At 43.4% G+C, this 17,798-nt stretch overlaps 1 protein-coding gene across 1 annotated transcript; it reads left to right on the forward strand.

Moving 5' to 3' along the window:
• Positions 1–331: 331 nt before the first annotated feature.
• EDEM1 (ER degradation enhancing alpha-mannosidase like protein 1) lies at positions 332–15,248 on the forward strand. Its single transcript, XM_052776800.1, has 12 exons — positions 332–766; positions 847–919; positions 3,863–3,966; positions 4,745–4,916; positions 6,108–6,291; positions 6,801–6,975; positions 7,543–7,663; positions 8,131–8,301; positions 8,911–8,984; positions 10,005–10,101; positions 10,887–11,072; positions 11,957–15,248. Exons 1-12 carry the CDS (start codon positions 396–398, stop codon positions 12,044–12,046), a joined length of 1,818 nt encoding a protein of 605 aa, XP_052632760.1. The 5' UTR covers positions 332–395; the 3' UTR covers positions 12,047–15,248.
• The last annotated feature ends 2,550 nt before the right edge of the window (positions 15,249–17,798 follow it).

Raw genomic sequence — 17,798 nt, forward strand, 5'->3', positions numbered from 1 at the left:
TACCGGAATAGTTGATTTTTTTAATTTATTTTTTTTAAAAAAAACCCTCTTGTTTCTCATCCTTCACCTTAGCCCTCAGAGCCATGCACCACCGCTCCTGCTCTCCGCCGAGCCCTTGGGTGCCAGGCCGGGCCTAGCCACGGGGCCCAGGCCTGACCCCTCCGCCGCCTCGCCGGGCCTCGGCCCTTGAGTGACGGCGTGCGCGCCCTATACCCGAAGCCCCTTCTCGCCTCCGCCTCGCCTCGCCCAATAGGAGCGGGGCGGGGCGGGCCCCGCCGCCGCCCGTCTTTCCCTTCCGCCGTTTTAAAGGCGACGCGTCGCTGAGGAGCGCGGCGAAGGGGGGGGGGCTGCCGCGGAGAGCGGGCGGCCCCTTCAAACTATGCGCGCCGGCGACCATGCAATGGCGGTCGCTAGTGCTGGGGCTGCTGCTGCTGAGGCTGGGGCTGCAGGCGCTGCTGGCGCTGCTGCCCGCGCTGGCGCCGGGCCTTTGCCTGCGCCGCCGCTTCCCCTTCCCCTTCCCGCCGCCGCCCGGCGCCTCGCACTGGGGCTCGCTGCTGCGACGGGGCGGTGGCGGCGGGGCGGCGGCGGGCGACGAGTACGAGCGGCGTTACAGTGGAGCCTTCCCGCCGCAGCTGCGGGCCCGGTTGCGCGACGCCGCCCGCGGTATGTTCGTCTTCGGCTACGACAGCTACATGCGGCACGCCTTCCCGAGGGACGAGCTCGACCCCCTCCACTGCCGCGGACGCGGCCCCGACCGCCACGACCCGTGAGTCGCCGCGGGGGGGGGGGGGTGGTGTGTGTGGGAAGGGGCCGGCGGGGCCTGAGGCCGGGCTTGTCTCTTCCCAGCTCCAACCTCAACATCAACGACGTCCTGGGAAACTACTCGCTGACGCTGATCGACGCGCTGGACACGCTGGCGGTGAGCCCGGGGAGCGGTGGGGGGGGGAAGGTCCGGAGCCGGCCCGGGCCGTGAGGTATTCGCCACGTCTGAGCTAGACGTCAGAGTTTGCCGTCCCTGCGAGGAAGGCTGCGGTCTCTGCAGCCGTCACGGCCGAGCTTTGCTCGACGGGAGCCGCCGCTTCGGTGTAAGGGGGGGGGGGAGGTTCGGGTGGGCAGCTGGAACGAGCGAACTAAATTTTGCACGTGAGTTTAAAGGTACATTAACGCAGCTGGGATGTACTGCCGAAGAGTAAGTCTTCTGCTCGTCAGACTCCGAAGAAGGTGTCTTAGCAGGATAGGGACGGTAATGCCTGGAAGGCTGAAGTCAGCTGAGGAGAGGCTTTGGGAGACGAGGAGCCCCAAATGCCCTTGAACGTGCGTGAGTCTCGCTTGCTCTCTTCCCTTGGTCCAGCTGTTAGCAGCGAAACCGGCGCCTGTTGCAGTTCGCCGGGTGGTTTATTCCCAACCCCGCTGTGGGAAACCGGCAGTCAAAGCTCGCTCTCGGGCACAGAGCTGGGCTTAGAAGGGCTGTGAAACTGCAGGTCTCAGCTGTGGGATGGTTGGATTGAGGAGGGAGCGTGGTCATGAGCTGTCACCTTGACAGCGGGCAGCGTGCTGGAATGGACTTTGAAGGAAAGAGCTAAAGGGGAAAACGAGGATGTAGTGCAGCGTTAATTTATTCAGTGTTCTCCTGAAGATGGGCCTTGCTAGGTTCATCTGCCCTGGTACTGAACAACACTGATCTTGTCCCTTGCCCTGAGGTTGAACTTGAAAACACAGAAGATCTGGTATCTTGAACTGGCTCCATATTTAAAAAAAAAAAAATAAAAAAGCTAGTGGAGCTGAAGAAGAGGGGTACTTGGTAGAGAACCTGGTGAGAGGTTGAAGGAAGACGGTGACAGAAAGTTTCAAACTGGAGGGAGTTACTCCACAGTGTTTTTCAAGGACCGGCCATGAATCTAGTGCTGTTTAGTCTGTGTGTTAACGTTGTTAATGCAAAAAGTGCTGATGTTTCATGCAGAGCTGCTGATAGAGTTGAATTCCCAATATGAAGAGTAAGTGAGATGACGTTGTGAGGAACCAGTTAAAATTGTAATGAACTTTAGCAATATGAAGGTCTGATAGTTTGTAAGTGAGAGGTTATGAAACCTTTCACTTCAGAGGAGAAGGTAGTGCTGGGTGTATGCTAGCTAACAGCTGGATCACGAGCTAGCAGTGTTACACATGCAAGGAAGGACAAGTGTACTTGGAGACATACCAGCAGAGATTTCCAGGAGACACAGAGGAAATTTTGGAGATCTTCCCCAAGGCTCAGGTGAGATGTCTTCGGGGATACCACCATCACACAGGAAGGGTCACAGGACATGCATGGGTTGCTGAGAGATATGTCAGGAAGAGAGTTCATCTCATTCAGGATGACTGTAAGATCTCTGATTGTTTTGCTTGGCAGAGAGGGCCTGACTGACGCATAGATCTGCATAAAGAGTGGTGAAAGGAAGGAGGGGAAGAAAGCTGTAAAGCTGCTTCTCGCTTTGCTAAAATAGATCATCGTATGCATTTCTGACAAAATTTGAAGATAATGTGAAAAGCAACTCCATTTGATGTTAGTACCGGTAGTATGGTGTCATGGAGAAGAGCCCCTTCCTTGAATTCCTTATGCATATTTAGAGACCCCCTTAGGCTTCATTAGTCTCATTTTTGCAGCCAGGGCAGATTCTTAGCCTTCTGGAGTGTTGGGGCTCATCGATGCACTGGATCCGTGGTGCGTTTCTCTCCTCTTGTGCAGAAGGTGGTGTGTGCAAGGACTGTGTGTGCGCTTTGGGTTATAAAATACTTCCTATTGCTACAATGGAATTGCAGCTCTGTGGTGAGGAGGTCTCAGCTGTTTAACTGAACATGGCAGTTATGAACAGAACTGAAAGCAGGAAGTGAGGGAAACGTTGGTTTTAACTGAAACAACAGTTACGGATCCATGCTACGTGGCTGATGGCGTGTTGGCTTAACAGTTACCTTCCTGTCCTCGTTCGCCAGTGGTTCAGTGTCCTATCCATACCTTTTGGGGCAGTACATAACTTTTTTTTCTCAAACATAAAACTTGTGGTTCCTAGAGTCTCCTGTGTTTTGGAAGCTTGTGCACAGAGAAAGCCTATTTTGCTCTTCATCTGCTCAGATCAAGCATGTGAATGCTTTCCCCCCTAAGTCTGGGTAATGCAAAGGGCAGGCTAGCTGGCACATGGTGCTTTGACGGTTCAAGAGGTAGGTAGGTTCCCTGTACACCCAGCCTTATCATGAACTTAGGCAAGCGGGAACCTGTGTTTTCCTTCCACATTCCTGCTTCTTTGAAGCTGGGGCTGAATTTATGTCTGTCTCAGGATATAGTGGAAATCAATTGCTAAGGTATACCTATAGAAAACTGGCATGAGGGAACTCCTGGGCATGGCGTGCAGTGTTGAGTCAAAAGCCCGGAGGGTTGGACTCCCCTGGCCAAATAAACGTCAAATCAGACTGCATTGTTCTGCATGTTGTGTTACCTTTTAAGCTAAACTTAACTCTTAAACTGATAGTTTAAGCAGTTAAACCACTCAGTGTGCTAGATCTTAAGAGTTTTTAGACTCCTGCTCTAAGAGATCACCCACAAGGCTGACATTGGGGGTGGAAGAGCACGTGAGTGCATAGATTAGTAAAACAGTCAAAAATATATCTTTGTGGATTTCCCTGTTTTAACATATTTTTTTTAAAATGAACTTTTACATGTCGCTAGGATGGGTAACTCCCTGGGAAGTCTTTTTAGCAGGAGCTTGAAGTACTGCATTCTGTATCTAGTTAAGATGGCTGTTGGTCTAAAATGTGAACTTGCTGTTCTCTTCCCCAACCCTCTTCTGAAGCAACAATTAGACAAAATAGATTTGTTTTTATGTAAAAGGTAATGGGAAACTCCTCAGAATTCCAGAAAGCAGTGAAGTTGGTGATTGACACCGTTTCATTTGATAAAGACTCAACGGTCCAAGTTTTTGAGGCAACAATCAGGTATGTCGCTCTAAGTTTCTGTCTTTAAAACAGTAACAAGGTTAAAGACTTGGTGTGCGTATACAGGAGCACCAAAGTAAAATCATTGATAAGGATGTGTTTGGTAGGCATTATTCCATAATTGTTGCTCGAGTAACTTGTTTTTTAACCTTTTATGAAAATATTCCATCCTTTCATAATTAAAACAATTTTCATGAGTGACATGTGACTTGAAGCAGTGATACAATGGTAGTCTCAGCTGTCTTTGGCTTGCGGACTGCTACTTTTTTGTTGTTGCTCTTGCAGCGGAGACTCAGATCTGTGCACAGCAAACAGCCCTGCTGACAGGTTTCCCCTGTTTTGGATTTCTTCCGTGGACCTTCTTGCTTTCACTTTCGTTTTAATGAAAAACAGGCCCATCTGTCTTGGAGATGAGTTTAAGATACTGCCTGATTTTACATGGCGTCGTTTTCAAATGGCTTTGTTTTCTGAACGTCTTAAACAGTGTTTATATTCAGTTGCTGCTTAACTTTGCTCATAAATAGACTTGGTATGTTGCAAGGAGCTGCGGGGTGAGGTAAATTTCACAGAACTGGATTTTGGGATTACTGTGGTTGGCAAGCAACATGACTTCCTAGATGTTTTCACTACTGGTGGGGAAAAAAGCAGATCTCTTTCTGTGGCGCCTGTAAGGTACACAAAGTAATACTTCTGTTAAACATGATACTGGTAAGGGTTTAGCTGAAGAACTAGGTTCAGATCAGATTTAAAAACTGAAGGTCTTTTCCTTTTCCCGTAGGGTTTTGGGAAGCCTGCTTTCTGCCCACATAATAATTACAGATACCAAACAGCCTTTTGGTGATATGACCATTAAGGATTACGACAATGAACTGTTGCATATGGCTCGGGACCTAGCAGTGAGACTACTTCCAGCCTTTGAGAACACCAAAACTGGAATTCCATATCCTCGGGTAAGTGAGCCCACCAATGCAGTGGGGAAATAATCTATAAGTAGTAATTCACCTGTCCTACAACTCCAATTCTGTGCCCTCTGTGTGTCTTTATATGTGCACTTGGGGTATTGAACCTGCTCTAAGTTACATTAAAATGGCGTGGGGGGGAAACTGCGCTAAGTTATGGTGACATGGACGATTCGTAAGTTACTCCTTAAGCCTAGTAAATGTTTTCTTTAGGCTGTTTTTTCACTCTGTGTATATTGTTCTGTACGGGTCAGTAGTCATTTGTTTCTGTGCTGTTTGGCTGGAACGTGTCCCGCTCTGCACTTTCTTCCTACATATCATGCAGCAACAAACAATGCTGTCGTTAAGAAGGTTAACAAGAAATACTGTAAAGGCAAATAGCCTGGGAAGGTGACTTTATTGGTGACTTGGTACTAAGATACCTGTGATAAAACAAACCTCATCTAAAATATTTGTCATACTGGGCTTGGATTTTGTAATTTTCTTGAATACTGCTCAGCTGAGAACTCAAGAATACTGCGGTATTCTTGAATACTGCGTCCTCTCGTTTTAAGCGGATGCAGTTCGCAAGGAGAAGGATGTCAGTTCTGGTGGAACAACTCTAAACTGTAAAACTAATTAGCACTTGCCTGACTACTTTTAATTTCTGGGGACAGCAGCACTGCTTTTCCTCCAGACCTGTCAGGCTCTAGAAACATGAACTTTCACTTCTGTTCAGAGTCTGGGAATCCACTGGCAGGTGGTGTAACTTCCCTTCAGCATTGTGTTCCATGGGGAAGTTGAGGAGCATTCACTGAGGAAACTCTTGTTTTCAACAGCACTAGATGAGGGGAAGCAGTACTTGCATTGCCCTTGGAAGAACCTGAATGTGTAGTAGAAGTGATGAACAAGTGGACTAAAATTTGTAAGGATTAGCAAGTATAAGAGTAGCAAAATTAGGACTGCCCACCTTGAGCACGATGTTAGGAAGTTGGAAGATGAATTTCAGGAATTCTTCAGGAAAGCTTTTTGACCAAGCAGTGATACGCTGGCTTTCTAACTATATACACATTGCATGCTACATATTGCAAAAACTAATTAAAAAGGCTTTATAATAAATGTAAGACTGCAGATGTGAGAGCACAGCTGTATGAGGCGCAGCCTGCCCTCTTTCTGTTAGCACTCTCTCTACCTGCTTCACAGGTCAATCTGAAGAAGGGGGTACCTCCAGACAGCAATAATGAAACTTGTACTGCGGGAGCCGGTTCCTTGCTGGTGGAGTTTGGTATCCTTAGCAGGCTGCTTGGTGATTCCACATTTGAATGGGTGGCCAGGAGAGCTGTCAAAGCACTCTGGAGTCTCAGGAGCAATAACACCGGACTGCTAGGTAATCTCGTCAGAGGTGATGCTATACTGAGTGGCTCCATGTTTTAACCTACCTCAGTCTCCTGTAGCAGAATGCCATCATGCTACAGGTTTCTTTCACATAACGTAAACTTTGTCGATCTGCTTCTTCTGTAGCTGTTAAGTCATGCTCTCCTTGTGTACTCGTGGTTTGTGTTGACCAAATGGCACTTTGTAATTTTGTAAGAAACACGGAGCATCTGAATGACTTCTTAGGGTGCAGGTTTCCAAAGACAAATTTTTCATGAAGCTGGGAAATGAAACCCATTAATATAATTTAGATTGGCAGATGACTAAAAGGTACTTAAAATAACTGCATGTGTGTGCTAGTTCCTTGGATGAATGCCCTGTAACACTTTATTTTGATAGTAATCTTTGATCATTCCACCTTAAGACTTTCTGAAGATGTAATATTTCCAGCTTCTGGTTCTCGATTGTTTTTCTCTGATGTACTTCGCAACTTTGGACTAAACTTTTTGTCTGTTCTGAAAGGAAATGTTGTGAATATTCAAACTGGCCATTGGGTTGGAAAGCAAAGCGGCTTGGGAGCAGGGTCAGATTCATTCTATGAATACCTTCTGAAGTCTTACATCCTCTTTGGAGAAAAGGAAGATTTGGAGATGTTCAATGATGCTTATCGGAACATTCAGAACCACTTAAGAAGAGGGTATGTTATTTACTCATATGAGTATCAATTCTGTAAGTAATGAGTACTCAAGCAAGATACGAGAGATAGTATAGTGTTTTGTGTCACGCTCTAGAAAATCTGTGTTCTCTTTTTTTCTTTAAAAAGCAAAATCTTATTTCCATGGTAGTTACCATGGAAATAAATTTTAACGTTCCCTTCACTCCTTAGTCAACTGATCTGAATAGCACTATTGGTGCAAAGAAGCTAAACAGGTTACTGTCTGAGTTAGTAAATGTTAGGCTGAGAGGAGGCTGTAGAACTGCAGAGGAAATGTATTAAATTGACTTCTTAAGGCCTGATCTTACCTAGCATGACTTTTTGGTAGAGATTCTGCTGACATAACTTAAGGATATGATGTACATACTTCTATGAATTAATTTTTCTGAGAGCATGACTGGCATTTTGATTCATTTCAAAATGGCTTTGAGCCTAGCACAACAAATCTGTGGCTCATTCTCTTTGCTGGTGGCAGTGCTGTAAAATGAAACATGCACTGTGTTCTTCTAAAATAGTGAATGTTTACACATGCTTATTGTTACTTGGCAGTCGAGAAGCTTGCAATGAAGGTGAAGGTGACCCTCCTTTGTACGTTAATGTAAACATGTTCACAGGACAGCTGATGAACACGTGGATTGACTCTCTGCAAGCCTTTTTTCCTGGACTACAGGTAAACTTTTATTCTGTTAAAGAGCGAACGACACAGTAGAGGAGTGTCAGAAAGGCTCATTCTAATCCTAGGCCGTGTATAAGTCTAAGCATCTCTTCTGAGATGAGCTTCAACCTGCAGGTTTACATCTGGCTGGTCTGATAAGAGAGTCTTAGGGAGGTTCAGCTTCTGCCTCAGCATAACAGTATTGGAAGGCCTGGCCTCCTCTCTATTAGAGTTGAGGTACTTCTTAACTTTTCTCATTTGACCTCAGCATTTGTATACCACGCTGTGAGGCTGAGCTCCACTGAAGCTTTTAGTGTGGAGGAGTTAATACATTAGCTTTGTTTTTTGTGGGTTTTTTTTTTTTTTTCAGTCTCCCCTTATGAGGGGAGTGTTTTATTATATGGCATGTTCTTATACAGAGCGGAAAGCAATTTGCTGGCTTGCAGTATTAAGCGTGCATGTTTACGGGTTGTTGTGCCTAGGTATTGATAGGAGATGTGGAAGATGCTATTTGTCTCCATGCTTTTTATTATGCCATATGGAAACGATACGGAGCTCTCCCAGAGAGATACAACTGGCAATTGCAAGCACCGGATGTTCCCTTTTATCCACTGAGGCCAGAATTAGTGGAGTCCACATATCTTCTTTATCAGGTACCTGACTTTTCTCAGCTTACAGCTGTTTTTGTTTTGGCAAAAATGGTTTTGTTCAGAAAGTCACTTTTTCTACCCCTGGCCTGCTAAAATTTGGTGCCTCTGGATCTGCCTGTTCTTATACGTAGGTCTCTGTCTAGGGCACTAGATTGTTATGCAATGTAGTTGCTATGTTGTTTGCTTAAAAAATAGCCTTTTTTATAAGACAGACAAAAATGAGACTAAACAACCTTTTGAAAAAATAGCTGGCAGATTTTTACGAGGTAGAGACTTGTGACTTCTTAATAGAAATCGTTGAAGTAAATGTAATAGTTTTCCTTGCTATATTGTCTAGGCACAGTCTCCAGCTGGCAGAAGATACAGTAATCTAAAATAGCTTTCTGGCTGCAAGAAAGCTATCAAGGAGTTTGAATTTACTGCAAGTTTTATTAGGATTTGCACTAAAGCAAATGTGAGAAGCTTGCACAGAGTAATCTAAGTCATGTTCCTATAAAGATAGGTTTACTGTAATGCACCAGAATCTGACACTAGTAGGCCTTTCTTTTAAGTGTTATTTTTACAAGATTTTGAAGTTGCTGACTCTAACTCTTGTCTGTCTTCCTTATTTAGGCCACAAAGAACCCATTTTACCTTCATGTGGGAATGGATATTCTGCAGAGTTTGGAAAAATACACAAAAGCAAAGTCAGTCTTCCATGTTCTTTGTCTTCTCTCACTGCTATATGCATATATTTTATTATATAAATATTGTATAGAATCCAATCTGCCAAATGTAGGTAAACCAGAAAACCCAACCTTCCATGAAAGCCACAAGTGAGGATTTATATATTGAGCAATTCTTTCTTTCTCATCTGAAAATACAATTATGGTCCAGTGACAACTTTATGCCTTCAGAATTTTATAACTACCTTTCAAAATGCCTTGTTGATGATCAGTTGCTAAGAACTGGTAAAATTAGTAGCTTTTTTTTTTTTTTTCCTGTGGCTCCTGCAAGAGTATTTCTAACCTGATGGGCCTGTGGTGTTTAACTAAACTGGAAGGACGGCCTCTAAGATAGATGCTGTTGCATATTGGCTTTCATCTCAAGACAGTAACAGTGAATCCTGACTGTAATACTGAGTATCTGAACTTCTTGCAAGACTCAGAGGGAAGATATTGAATTTTTATTCAACTATTGGTATTTACTGATTTTCTAGACAAGTCTGTACTAACCATAGGGCAGTATAAAACAGCGCCATTCTGCAGTTAAGTGAGAATCAGATGCTGTATAGGGGGTTGACTGAAAGAATTACAAGTGCGCTGTGTGACAGCTTGCAGCTTTGTCATTTGTTAAGTGGTGGTGGGAGGGAAGAGTAGGTAGAGAAGAAGAAGAAGAAGCTTTGCATGAGACCAGGCTTCCAGACCTGGGTTTTTCATGTGCTCAGTGTGGGGTAATTACCTGTTTTGTGCAGGGTGCCTCGAGAGTATCTTGCTTCTTTGAGAGACATTTAATAAATCTGCATGATGTAATAGATGAACCAATGATTACAATCTCATCAGAATACCAGACGCCAATAACCAGTGCTTACTTGTAAGAGAGACTTGTTTCATTTTAACTTCAGACCATTCCAATTGTCACTAGGGATAAAGTTAAGGAATATCTAGGGAGCGCTTCAAGATCAGAAAGCGTGGGAACTAAACCCAAATTAATCTTAAATCTTGCAGGTGTGGTTATGCCACATTGCACCACGTTGTAGAGAAGACAAAGGAAGATCGAATGGAGAGCTTTTTTCTCAGTGAAACATGTAAATATTTGTACCTGGTATGTATATGTTCTTCACTTCAAAAATACTCTCTTGCATGCACTGTGCACAAACATGGCACAGCGAGGGGGCAGGACGTTGTTAATTAGAAACTCTGCTGTGCTCTGGGGAAGAGAGGGGTTTAGGTATCGGAGTGTATCAGACAGTGCGCTCTTCTTCTTTCTTTGATCCCACCCCAGTCTTGGGGGTTTGGGCAGCTGCCCGAGCGTGGTGTCCTGAACCAGTGCTGGAGAGCTGGCAACTCTTATGGGGAGAAGCTAGAAAGGAGAGGGAGCAAGACTGAAGGAACCTACTGCTCAGCTCTGAGCTAATTTGCTGCTTGTAGCCATTTTGCCTGCCTCGCAGCAGCCTCTGATTTCTCCCCATCAGGCTTTGGCAGTCACAGGAGAAAGCATTTGAGCCGACACTGCTTGAGCTACTGTTCTCAATCTCCTTTAGTGTAGCAAAAACAAATAAATCTGTGACTGAATGGAAACAGTGGATGCTAGCCTAGCAATGCCAGCCTAGCAATGCCTGCATAGTGCAGCTTAGAAAAATAAGGACAGTTTAAGTTGTGTCAGAAGTCTTTCTTTTGCTCTCTGCTTTTTAACTGTTAAAATAAATCCCTTGCATTAAAACTATTTATTTCCATTTGCTCTAACAGTAGTAACCCATTTAGCACTAAAAGGTAATGCTTTTTGTGTGATCCTTCAAATGCATGAGTGCGTGCTTTTCAACTTACTGTTGATGGGACATGAAGAATGTTGCACACATACTTTAGCTGTCTCTCCCATCTCTTGTTTAGTTGTTTGATGAAGAGAATCCACTGCATAAATCTGGAAATAAGTATATGTTTACTACTGAGGGGCATATCGTGTCTGTGGATGAACGGTTTCGTAACTCACTGTGGCAAGACATCCTCCCTGGAGAAGAGGACAGCGCAGAAAAAATTAAACCTAATGAATTAAAGGCAGTCAACTTCAGCTCTAATGTAAGGAATAAACAGACTGTTCCTGGTTGCGTTGCTGGCGAAGGGCTGTATGTTGAACTGGGTTAGTCAGTAGAAAAAGAGCCATTTGGAAGTGTTACTTTATTGCTCTGCAGTGTTTCCTTTATAAATGTCAAATATCTGAGAAGCTCCCTTGTGAAAAACACTTTCAGTAGTAGAATGAATGGATTAGGATAATGTGAGAGCGATTATGTTGAAGGTGAAACCTGTGTCCTCTTTTAAGTATTTTGCAGCAATTAGTTTGTTCTTTGTTAATTTATTTCCAATTATTTTTGCCTTCCCATTTTCTTTGCCCTTAAAATTTTGCAGTGTTGCTGTGATGGGGAAAGAGAAAAGCAGAGGGTCATTTAAACAAAGCTTTTTTTCCTCAGAATGGTTTTGAGGCATGTAAAGGTGACCTTTTTTAGCTAGGCATCAACTGAGTACAGAGCTATGGATCCAGTGCCTATCACCAACCAAAATATGTTTTTAATACAGAACAATTTTTTAAAAAATCTCTGCTAGTGGGTTCTAGCATGGTTCCTTTCCTCCTCCCCCCCAATCCTGCAGAAAAAGAGCATTATCTTAAGACATTCACGGTTGTCATAGTGAAGGAAGTCTCAGTTGAATAACAAGCTGCAGCAGTTTGGCGTGTATTTGGAAGCTTGCAGCCTGCACTAAGGAAACGCTGTTCATTTATGTGGTTTGTGCTGTAAGTTTGCAAAGAGTGAGGGAGAGGTGGGACCAAAAGTGCTGTTGGGTACGATTTTCTGTACTGGGAGGAAATCTATTGTTACTGATGCTGAAATGCCTGCTAGATTACAGAGGGTATGGGATTACCTGTTTTCGTATTTGAGTTCTTAAAAATATTCTCATTTTGTTAACAGTGTAACAGAGTTCCTGATGAGAGGAGATACTTACTGCCATTGAAGAGTAACTACATGAGACAGATTGATCGAATGGTGGGCTTGATCTGAATGGTTCTTCAGGGTAACTTTTATTGTATGTCAGGAGGAGCATGGAATTTGGCTGTAGACATTCCCCTCTTCTTCAGCTACATGCCTGCGTATGCTGAGTCACTTGGGTATCCCCCATGCTTGTTAGTTTTCAATTATGGACACGAAGGGAGATCAGGTGCTCTTAGGAGTTCTGTCTTCTGAACTGTGGTAACTCCATGTGCCATCTGAATAGAGATTTATTGTTTTAGGACTTCCTATGAAAAATGTTGTTGCAAATGAAGGCTGAATATACTTAAAAAAAAAAAAAATTGGCATGTGCCACTTAGCTACCTCTTTGTAGCTGTATTACAAATGTCCCTTTAGAAAAGGGTCTAGTATTTAATTTGAAATGATCTTGGGATTGGAGAAGGAATGGGAAAGTGCAATTTTTCACACCGAGTTTAATCATTGAATTATTCTGACTAGCAATACACAACCTTAAGTACTACTCAGGTAGGAACCCACTGGTAATGGGTTTTGCTGAAACAAAACCGCTCTATCTAGAATAGTATCTTGAAAAGATAACTCCTGATCATATAAAAAGCTATCAGTATAGTCATGATATCCCTCATATATGCAGTTGTATAGAACTGCACGGTCGTAAGAGCCTGTGGCTGCAGAAACCAGTAATAAAACAAATTGGGTGCCTTTTTTTGTAAGGGAATGGGGGGGAGGGAGGGGGAAATTGCAAAGCCACTCGCCTGTCAAAGCAGCTAACTTTATATAGCTTAGCTGAGCAGAAGTTCCGAAAGTTTCGTTGTTTGTCATGTTTCTAGTGCCTTTTCAGGAGAGATGCTGCTAAGACCTGGTGTAACAGTACATGAAGAACAAACTGTTCACATTCCTGACAGCATTAATATGTTGGTGCCTTAAGTTTTCTTCACTAGCAGGAAAAACTGAGCTTGCTTGGGAAGATGGATAAAGTATTTCTGATTAGGTGGTGACAAAATACAGTGGATCCCAAAGTAACTTAAAAGAGTAACTTGCATGTGAGATGACTTCTCTGTTTTTAAGATACTGGAAGAATATCAACTTCTGTGCTCATCCCAAAGAGCATTTCTAGGCTGGATTTATTCTCTCTCTCAGTGCAGTTAGTAAAGGAGCTGCCTCTGCATCACCCTGGGGATGGAGTTAGTAAGAGTTCTGAGCCTGCAGTATGCTGGCTTTCCTCAGCCACAGGACAGTTTAGCACATGCCACCGTAACAGGGTCATGGCTGCAGCAGCTATCGATGCTGACTGTAGTACTATACTGTACCTGTAAGCTGTGCCTTCTGGTTCCAGTGAGGAATGGTGAGAACCTGCTGTTGCTTCATCCCACCATCCTGAAAGGCAGTTCAGATATGTTTGAGGAACAACTGTCTATGAGCTTTCAGGAAGAAAGCAGTTAAATTCAGGCAGGGCTGTTGAGGGATGAAAACAAACTGAGGCCAAAACAACTTATTCTAAATATAACAGGGTGGCTGGGTTTTTTTTCAGTGGCTCTCCATTGCTTACATGCTTCTTACTTTTGACTACAGTTGAAGTAGTTGAATGTTACTGTTGGGTTAATTATTTTTAAATTAAGGCTTAAATGTAAGGGCAAACTTGATCTGCTGTATTTTTACCTTCTTGTGACAACATTGGTTTTCATAAACCATGTGTTGCAACTCAAAACTTTTCTAATAAATATGAAGTTAGTGCTGAAGAGGTTATTGTTTGAATCTTTTAGTATACAGATGCATCTCAGGGACTTCATTGTAGAATCTTGTATTCCATGATAGTTGGATCTTGCATTCAGGCAAAAAAAAAAAAAAATCCTGTCATCTTAGTCTTATTGTGTGCGTTTGAACAGGGGGGAGGGTTGGAGGGGAGAGAGGGAAATATGTTAAGATTTCCCAAAACATTGCAATAGAATTGGTTGCCTTGATGTTTGAGGCAGCTGGCAATTCCAACTCCTATAGAATTGGCTTTGCAAACCTATTACTGGAATGTCTTAATTGCCTATTTTAAAGCAAAACATAAATTCAAGGTGTTACGATCCAAAGAGGTATTGGGAGAGGTTCAAGGTATAGCTTCCTAGCCAGTAAACGTTGTTTGGGCATGCAGGTATGCTTCAGTTTGTAAACATGTAAAGAAGGGCAGGAGGATCCGTAAAGGGAGTGCTTCCCGCTGACCGAGGGAGGCAGAAAGCAAAGACATCTGGGCTTTCTGAAATGCTGCTACTGGGCCAGATCTTCTAATGGTAGCTCTGAAATGAGAAGTGCTTAGTAGTGTGGAAGCCAAATGCAGCATCCCACGAGCGGCCATTTAAAATCGTGGCGTAGCAGATGCCAGGACGGACATTGCCCTAGGTGTGTTGGTGGCTGCTTCTGGTAGTTTTTCCCTGACTCGCAGTTTAGCTCTCAATGTGTGTTACATACCTTGCAATTGCCTTTCAGTGTTTTGTGCCTTCTGAAGCCCCTGAACCCTGGTAAGGGTTCCAGCCGCGTGTTGTGCACAGAAATCTGTTTCAGAGTTTTCCTCGGAGAATTACACAACTATAATGAAGCTGCACAGCTGTTCTGCTGCTGTGCTTTTCCCTCTTGTATATTGCCAGAAATAGAGTGAGAGGTAGCTGTAGAATGGGAACAGTATGGGCAGGTATCGCAGCCTTTCAGCCCTTAGTGATTTGGACTGTTAGTTACAGTGCCAAATAGTATATGGTCAGCCTTTCTTTAGAAACTCCGTTGAAATTTGTGTTGCCAAGGTGATCTGACAGTCATCTTTCCGTAGGAACAGTTTTTGTCTGCAAGGAGACTGGTGCTGACCACGTGGTGTAAAAGGCTTTGTATTCTTTAAGGAGCCAACTTTTCTTCCTCTTTGTTTTAAGAATGCTTTGATACATTTTTACTCTGTAATGACAGGGCACATGTTATGCACTAAAATTAAAACTTTTGTGTAAGTCGATAGCAAAATGAAATTGATAACACTGCTGGAATAACTTGCTGAAACAGGCCTTTGTATTTCTTGGTATAATGTGCAATATCAACTTTTCCTAATTAAAAATGCGATGTATGCTTAATTGTTGTTTTTCCATGAAGTATTTAATTAGGGATGGGAAATTTTTAAGAGGACCAAATGCTTTTTCGTGAAATGTCCTAACTTTTCAAAACTGAGCTTAAATTTTACAAATCTGCATTAAAAAAATAGTGTGTTTCACCACTTCTATGTGTGTTTTTCTTATAGCATAGTTACTGTAAGGCCATCGTGAAGCTTGCAGGTGATCTCCCAAATGCAGGGAAAAGATTAATTTGACTGTGTATACCTGATCTTTGCCGTTCACCAGAGAGGAAAACTTCAGCAATTGACTAGAACTGGGAGTAGGGGTGAGTAAAGGAAAACATACCTGAAGTCTGTGTTCAAGCAGATTTGTGGCTCTCATTCAAGTTCTCTGTGACTTGGCCAATCTGAAGAGCTCTGACTTCAGTAAAGTAACAGAAGTCCCTAATCAGTTCTCTAGTTCTGTTGTAGGTGTTGATGGCAGTCTTGTGTGTGAAGAATGTTAAGTCTCTGACTGTGTGCCACAAAGAGGTTAGGCTGGGAATTCACTTTTTTTTATGAGCCAGCCTTAGTCAGGAACTGTTGCTGCTAAGAGCATTGCTGTCTATTACAGCAAATACCATGTTACTCCACTTACTTAGAGGTTAGGCATACTGCTGGGTATTTTGGGGAGGAAGGAAAAGACTGCTTCAACCAGAACTTGACAGTTCTTTGTCTCCAAGGGTAACTTCGCTCTGTCTTTGCCTTACACCTGGTTAGCTTGGGAACACATAATTGAGGTGTGCAAGAAATAGCTTTTATTTTCCCTGGGGGAAATGAGACTTCTCAACTATATCCTTGCAATAACACACGTAATAAGCTAATGGTTTGGGGAAGGGATTACTCTCCGGTGAGGGCTTTCTTGCCAGTGTCATCTGCCTTGGCTACTAGACATGAAATGCCTTCTTATGCATGCTGGCTTTTCCGCTAGCTAGAACAAGGGATGGCTCCTCACTGCAGGAAAATAAAAAAACACCCCACCTCCCGAAACAAAAAGCCTCTTTCTTCTGCCCCTGTCCACCATTCATTTTCCCTGCTTAATGATTGGAGGGGCAGCCTGTGCTGAAAGCAGTGATTTGATGTGGAATGAAGAAATGAAGTGTGGCAACATCAAGCTGTTGGCCTCATGAGCAGGTAGCTGAGTCTGAGTAAGTACTGACCTACCTGCTGGTGTTTCCTAATACCACTTTCTCCAAGTCGGTCTGTGAAGAACCTAGTGCAGGTGGGAATTCTGCACCAAGTACCTTGCGGGGCTGTTTCCAGTCTATGGATAACTGCACCCTGGGAAATAGCTCATGCTGTGTTTAAAACAGAGGAATGTGGAAACAAGCTATCTGACTGTCACTTTGGTAATTTTTTTCTTTTCTTTTTTTTTTTTTCTCCTGGATTTGTTTTCTCTTTGATTGACATCTCTTCTATTGTCTTCTGTTTTGTAGTCCTGATTCAAAGGCCGTTGAAGCTGACGGGGCACTTTCTGTTGTCTGTCTTGATCAAACTCCCAAGATACAAGGAAATGACTATTGAACATTAGTGATTGGATTTTTGCAATGTTTTTGAAGTTCCTCTGAATTTTTGGGTGATGAGATTTTTGCCCATCTAATGCTACTTTTGCTGGGTTCAGACTTCAAAATGTCAATTCTGAAGTAAGCATAAGTGAGCTGAAATCCTGATTTTGAGGAAAGAACCCGAGCTCTAATGTTTTCACTGTAGTTGCACATTTACTAGTGGTATCACTGCCCTGAGCAACTATTTGCTGTCTTTCCTTATCTTGTCTTCTTTCCTTATCTGCTGTTGGAAAGTTGGTTGGTCAATGTGTTACAGCTCTGAAGTGGGACAGAGTGTTTTGGCTGTAGTTTCTCTTAAGTCCACATTTAAGAAAATACCTCAGAAAAGCCATTGTTCCCATTCTCTGTTTTCTGGCAGATTTGAGTACAGTAAGATCTAAAGTACAAAAGTGTGTGTGAGAACTGTTTTTTTGTTTTGGTTTTTTTTTTTTTTTTTTAGGGTGTAATGCATTAGGCTAACCTAGTATTATGGCTAAAAGAAGTGACTGCTGGTAGCTGTCGACAAAGGTCTTTTTGGCTTGGGTTCCCATGCATTTGGTGGCAATGCTGTAGATCTGATGTGCTTCCACCAGAGACCACTCTTGTGCCGCTGTTTGAAGATTTCTGTCTGTTGTATAGCAGCAAGACAACAATAATACCTTGAAGGTGGAGTGTTGGAAAATACAGTTTTATAGCTTTGTGGAGCACGGCTTTTCCTTTGGGGGGAGCCACAAAGTGTTAAGGAAAGACGAGCGTGAAAGGTGAAAATGTGTTGCGCTGCCAGCAGCCCATCCCAGCTGCACGGCTCCCTCGCTCTGCTGCTCCCCGCGGGTGCGGAAAAAACATCTCTTCTGGTTGCTACAGATGTTTGCCTTTTGTCCTGGCTTGAAACTTCTTTTAGAGAGAAATTTTGTTCCGCTGATCGCCACTCGTATCGTTTATGCACCTAAAAGAGATCAGCAAGTATTCATTGAAAGCCTCTTTGTACTACTTTTGCCTTATTTGTCCCCCACTTAACTAATACTGATGAGAAGGCCACTTGATTGGAAAAGTTATATTGAAAAGCATCTTTTTTCCCTGAATATAATGCAGTTTCTGTTGCCTTAAATTTTGCATGGCTATAGAAGAT

The sequence above is a fragment of the Harpia harpyja genome, chromosome Z (assembly GCF_026419915.1).
Source record: "Harpia harpyja isolate bHarHar1 chromosome Z, bHarHar1 primary haplotype, whole genome shotgun sequence".
Taxonomy (NCBI): domain Eukaryota; kingdom Metazoa; phylum Chordata; class Aves; order Accipitriformes; family Accipitridae; genus Harpia; species Harpia harpyja.

Excerpts from the sequence above, each read along its gene's own strand:
- EDEM1 (XM_052776800.1), top strand. The coding sequence starts at position 396 with ATGCAATGGCGGTCGCTAGTGCTGGGGCTGCTGCTGCTGAGGCTGGGG. Across the intron at positions 920-3,862 it reads ACGCGCTGGACACGCTGGCG|GTAATGGGAAACTCCTCAGA; the intron begins GTGAGCCCGGGG and ends TTTATGTAAAAG. Across the intron at positions 11,073-11,956 it reads CAGTCAACTTCAGCTCTAAT|TGTAACAGAGTTCCTGATGA; the intron begins GTAAGGAATAAA and ends TTTTGTTAACAG.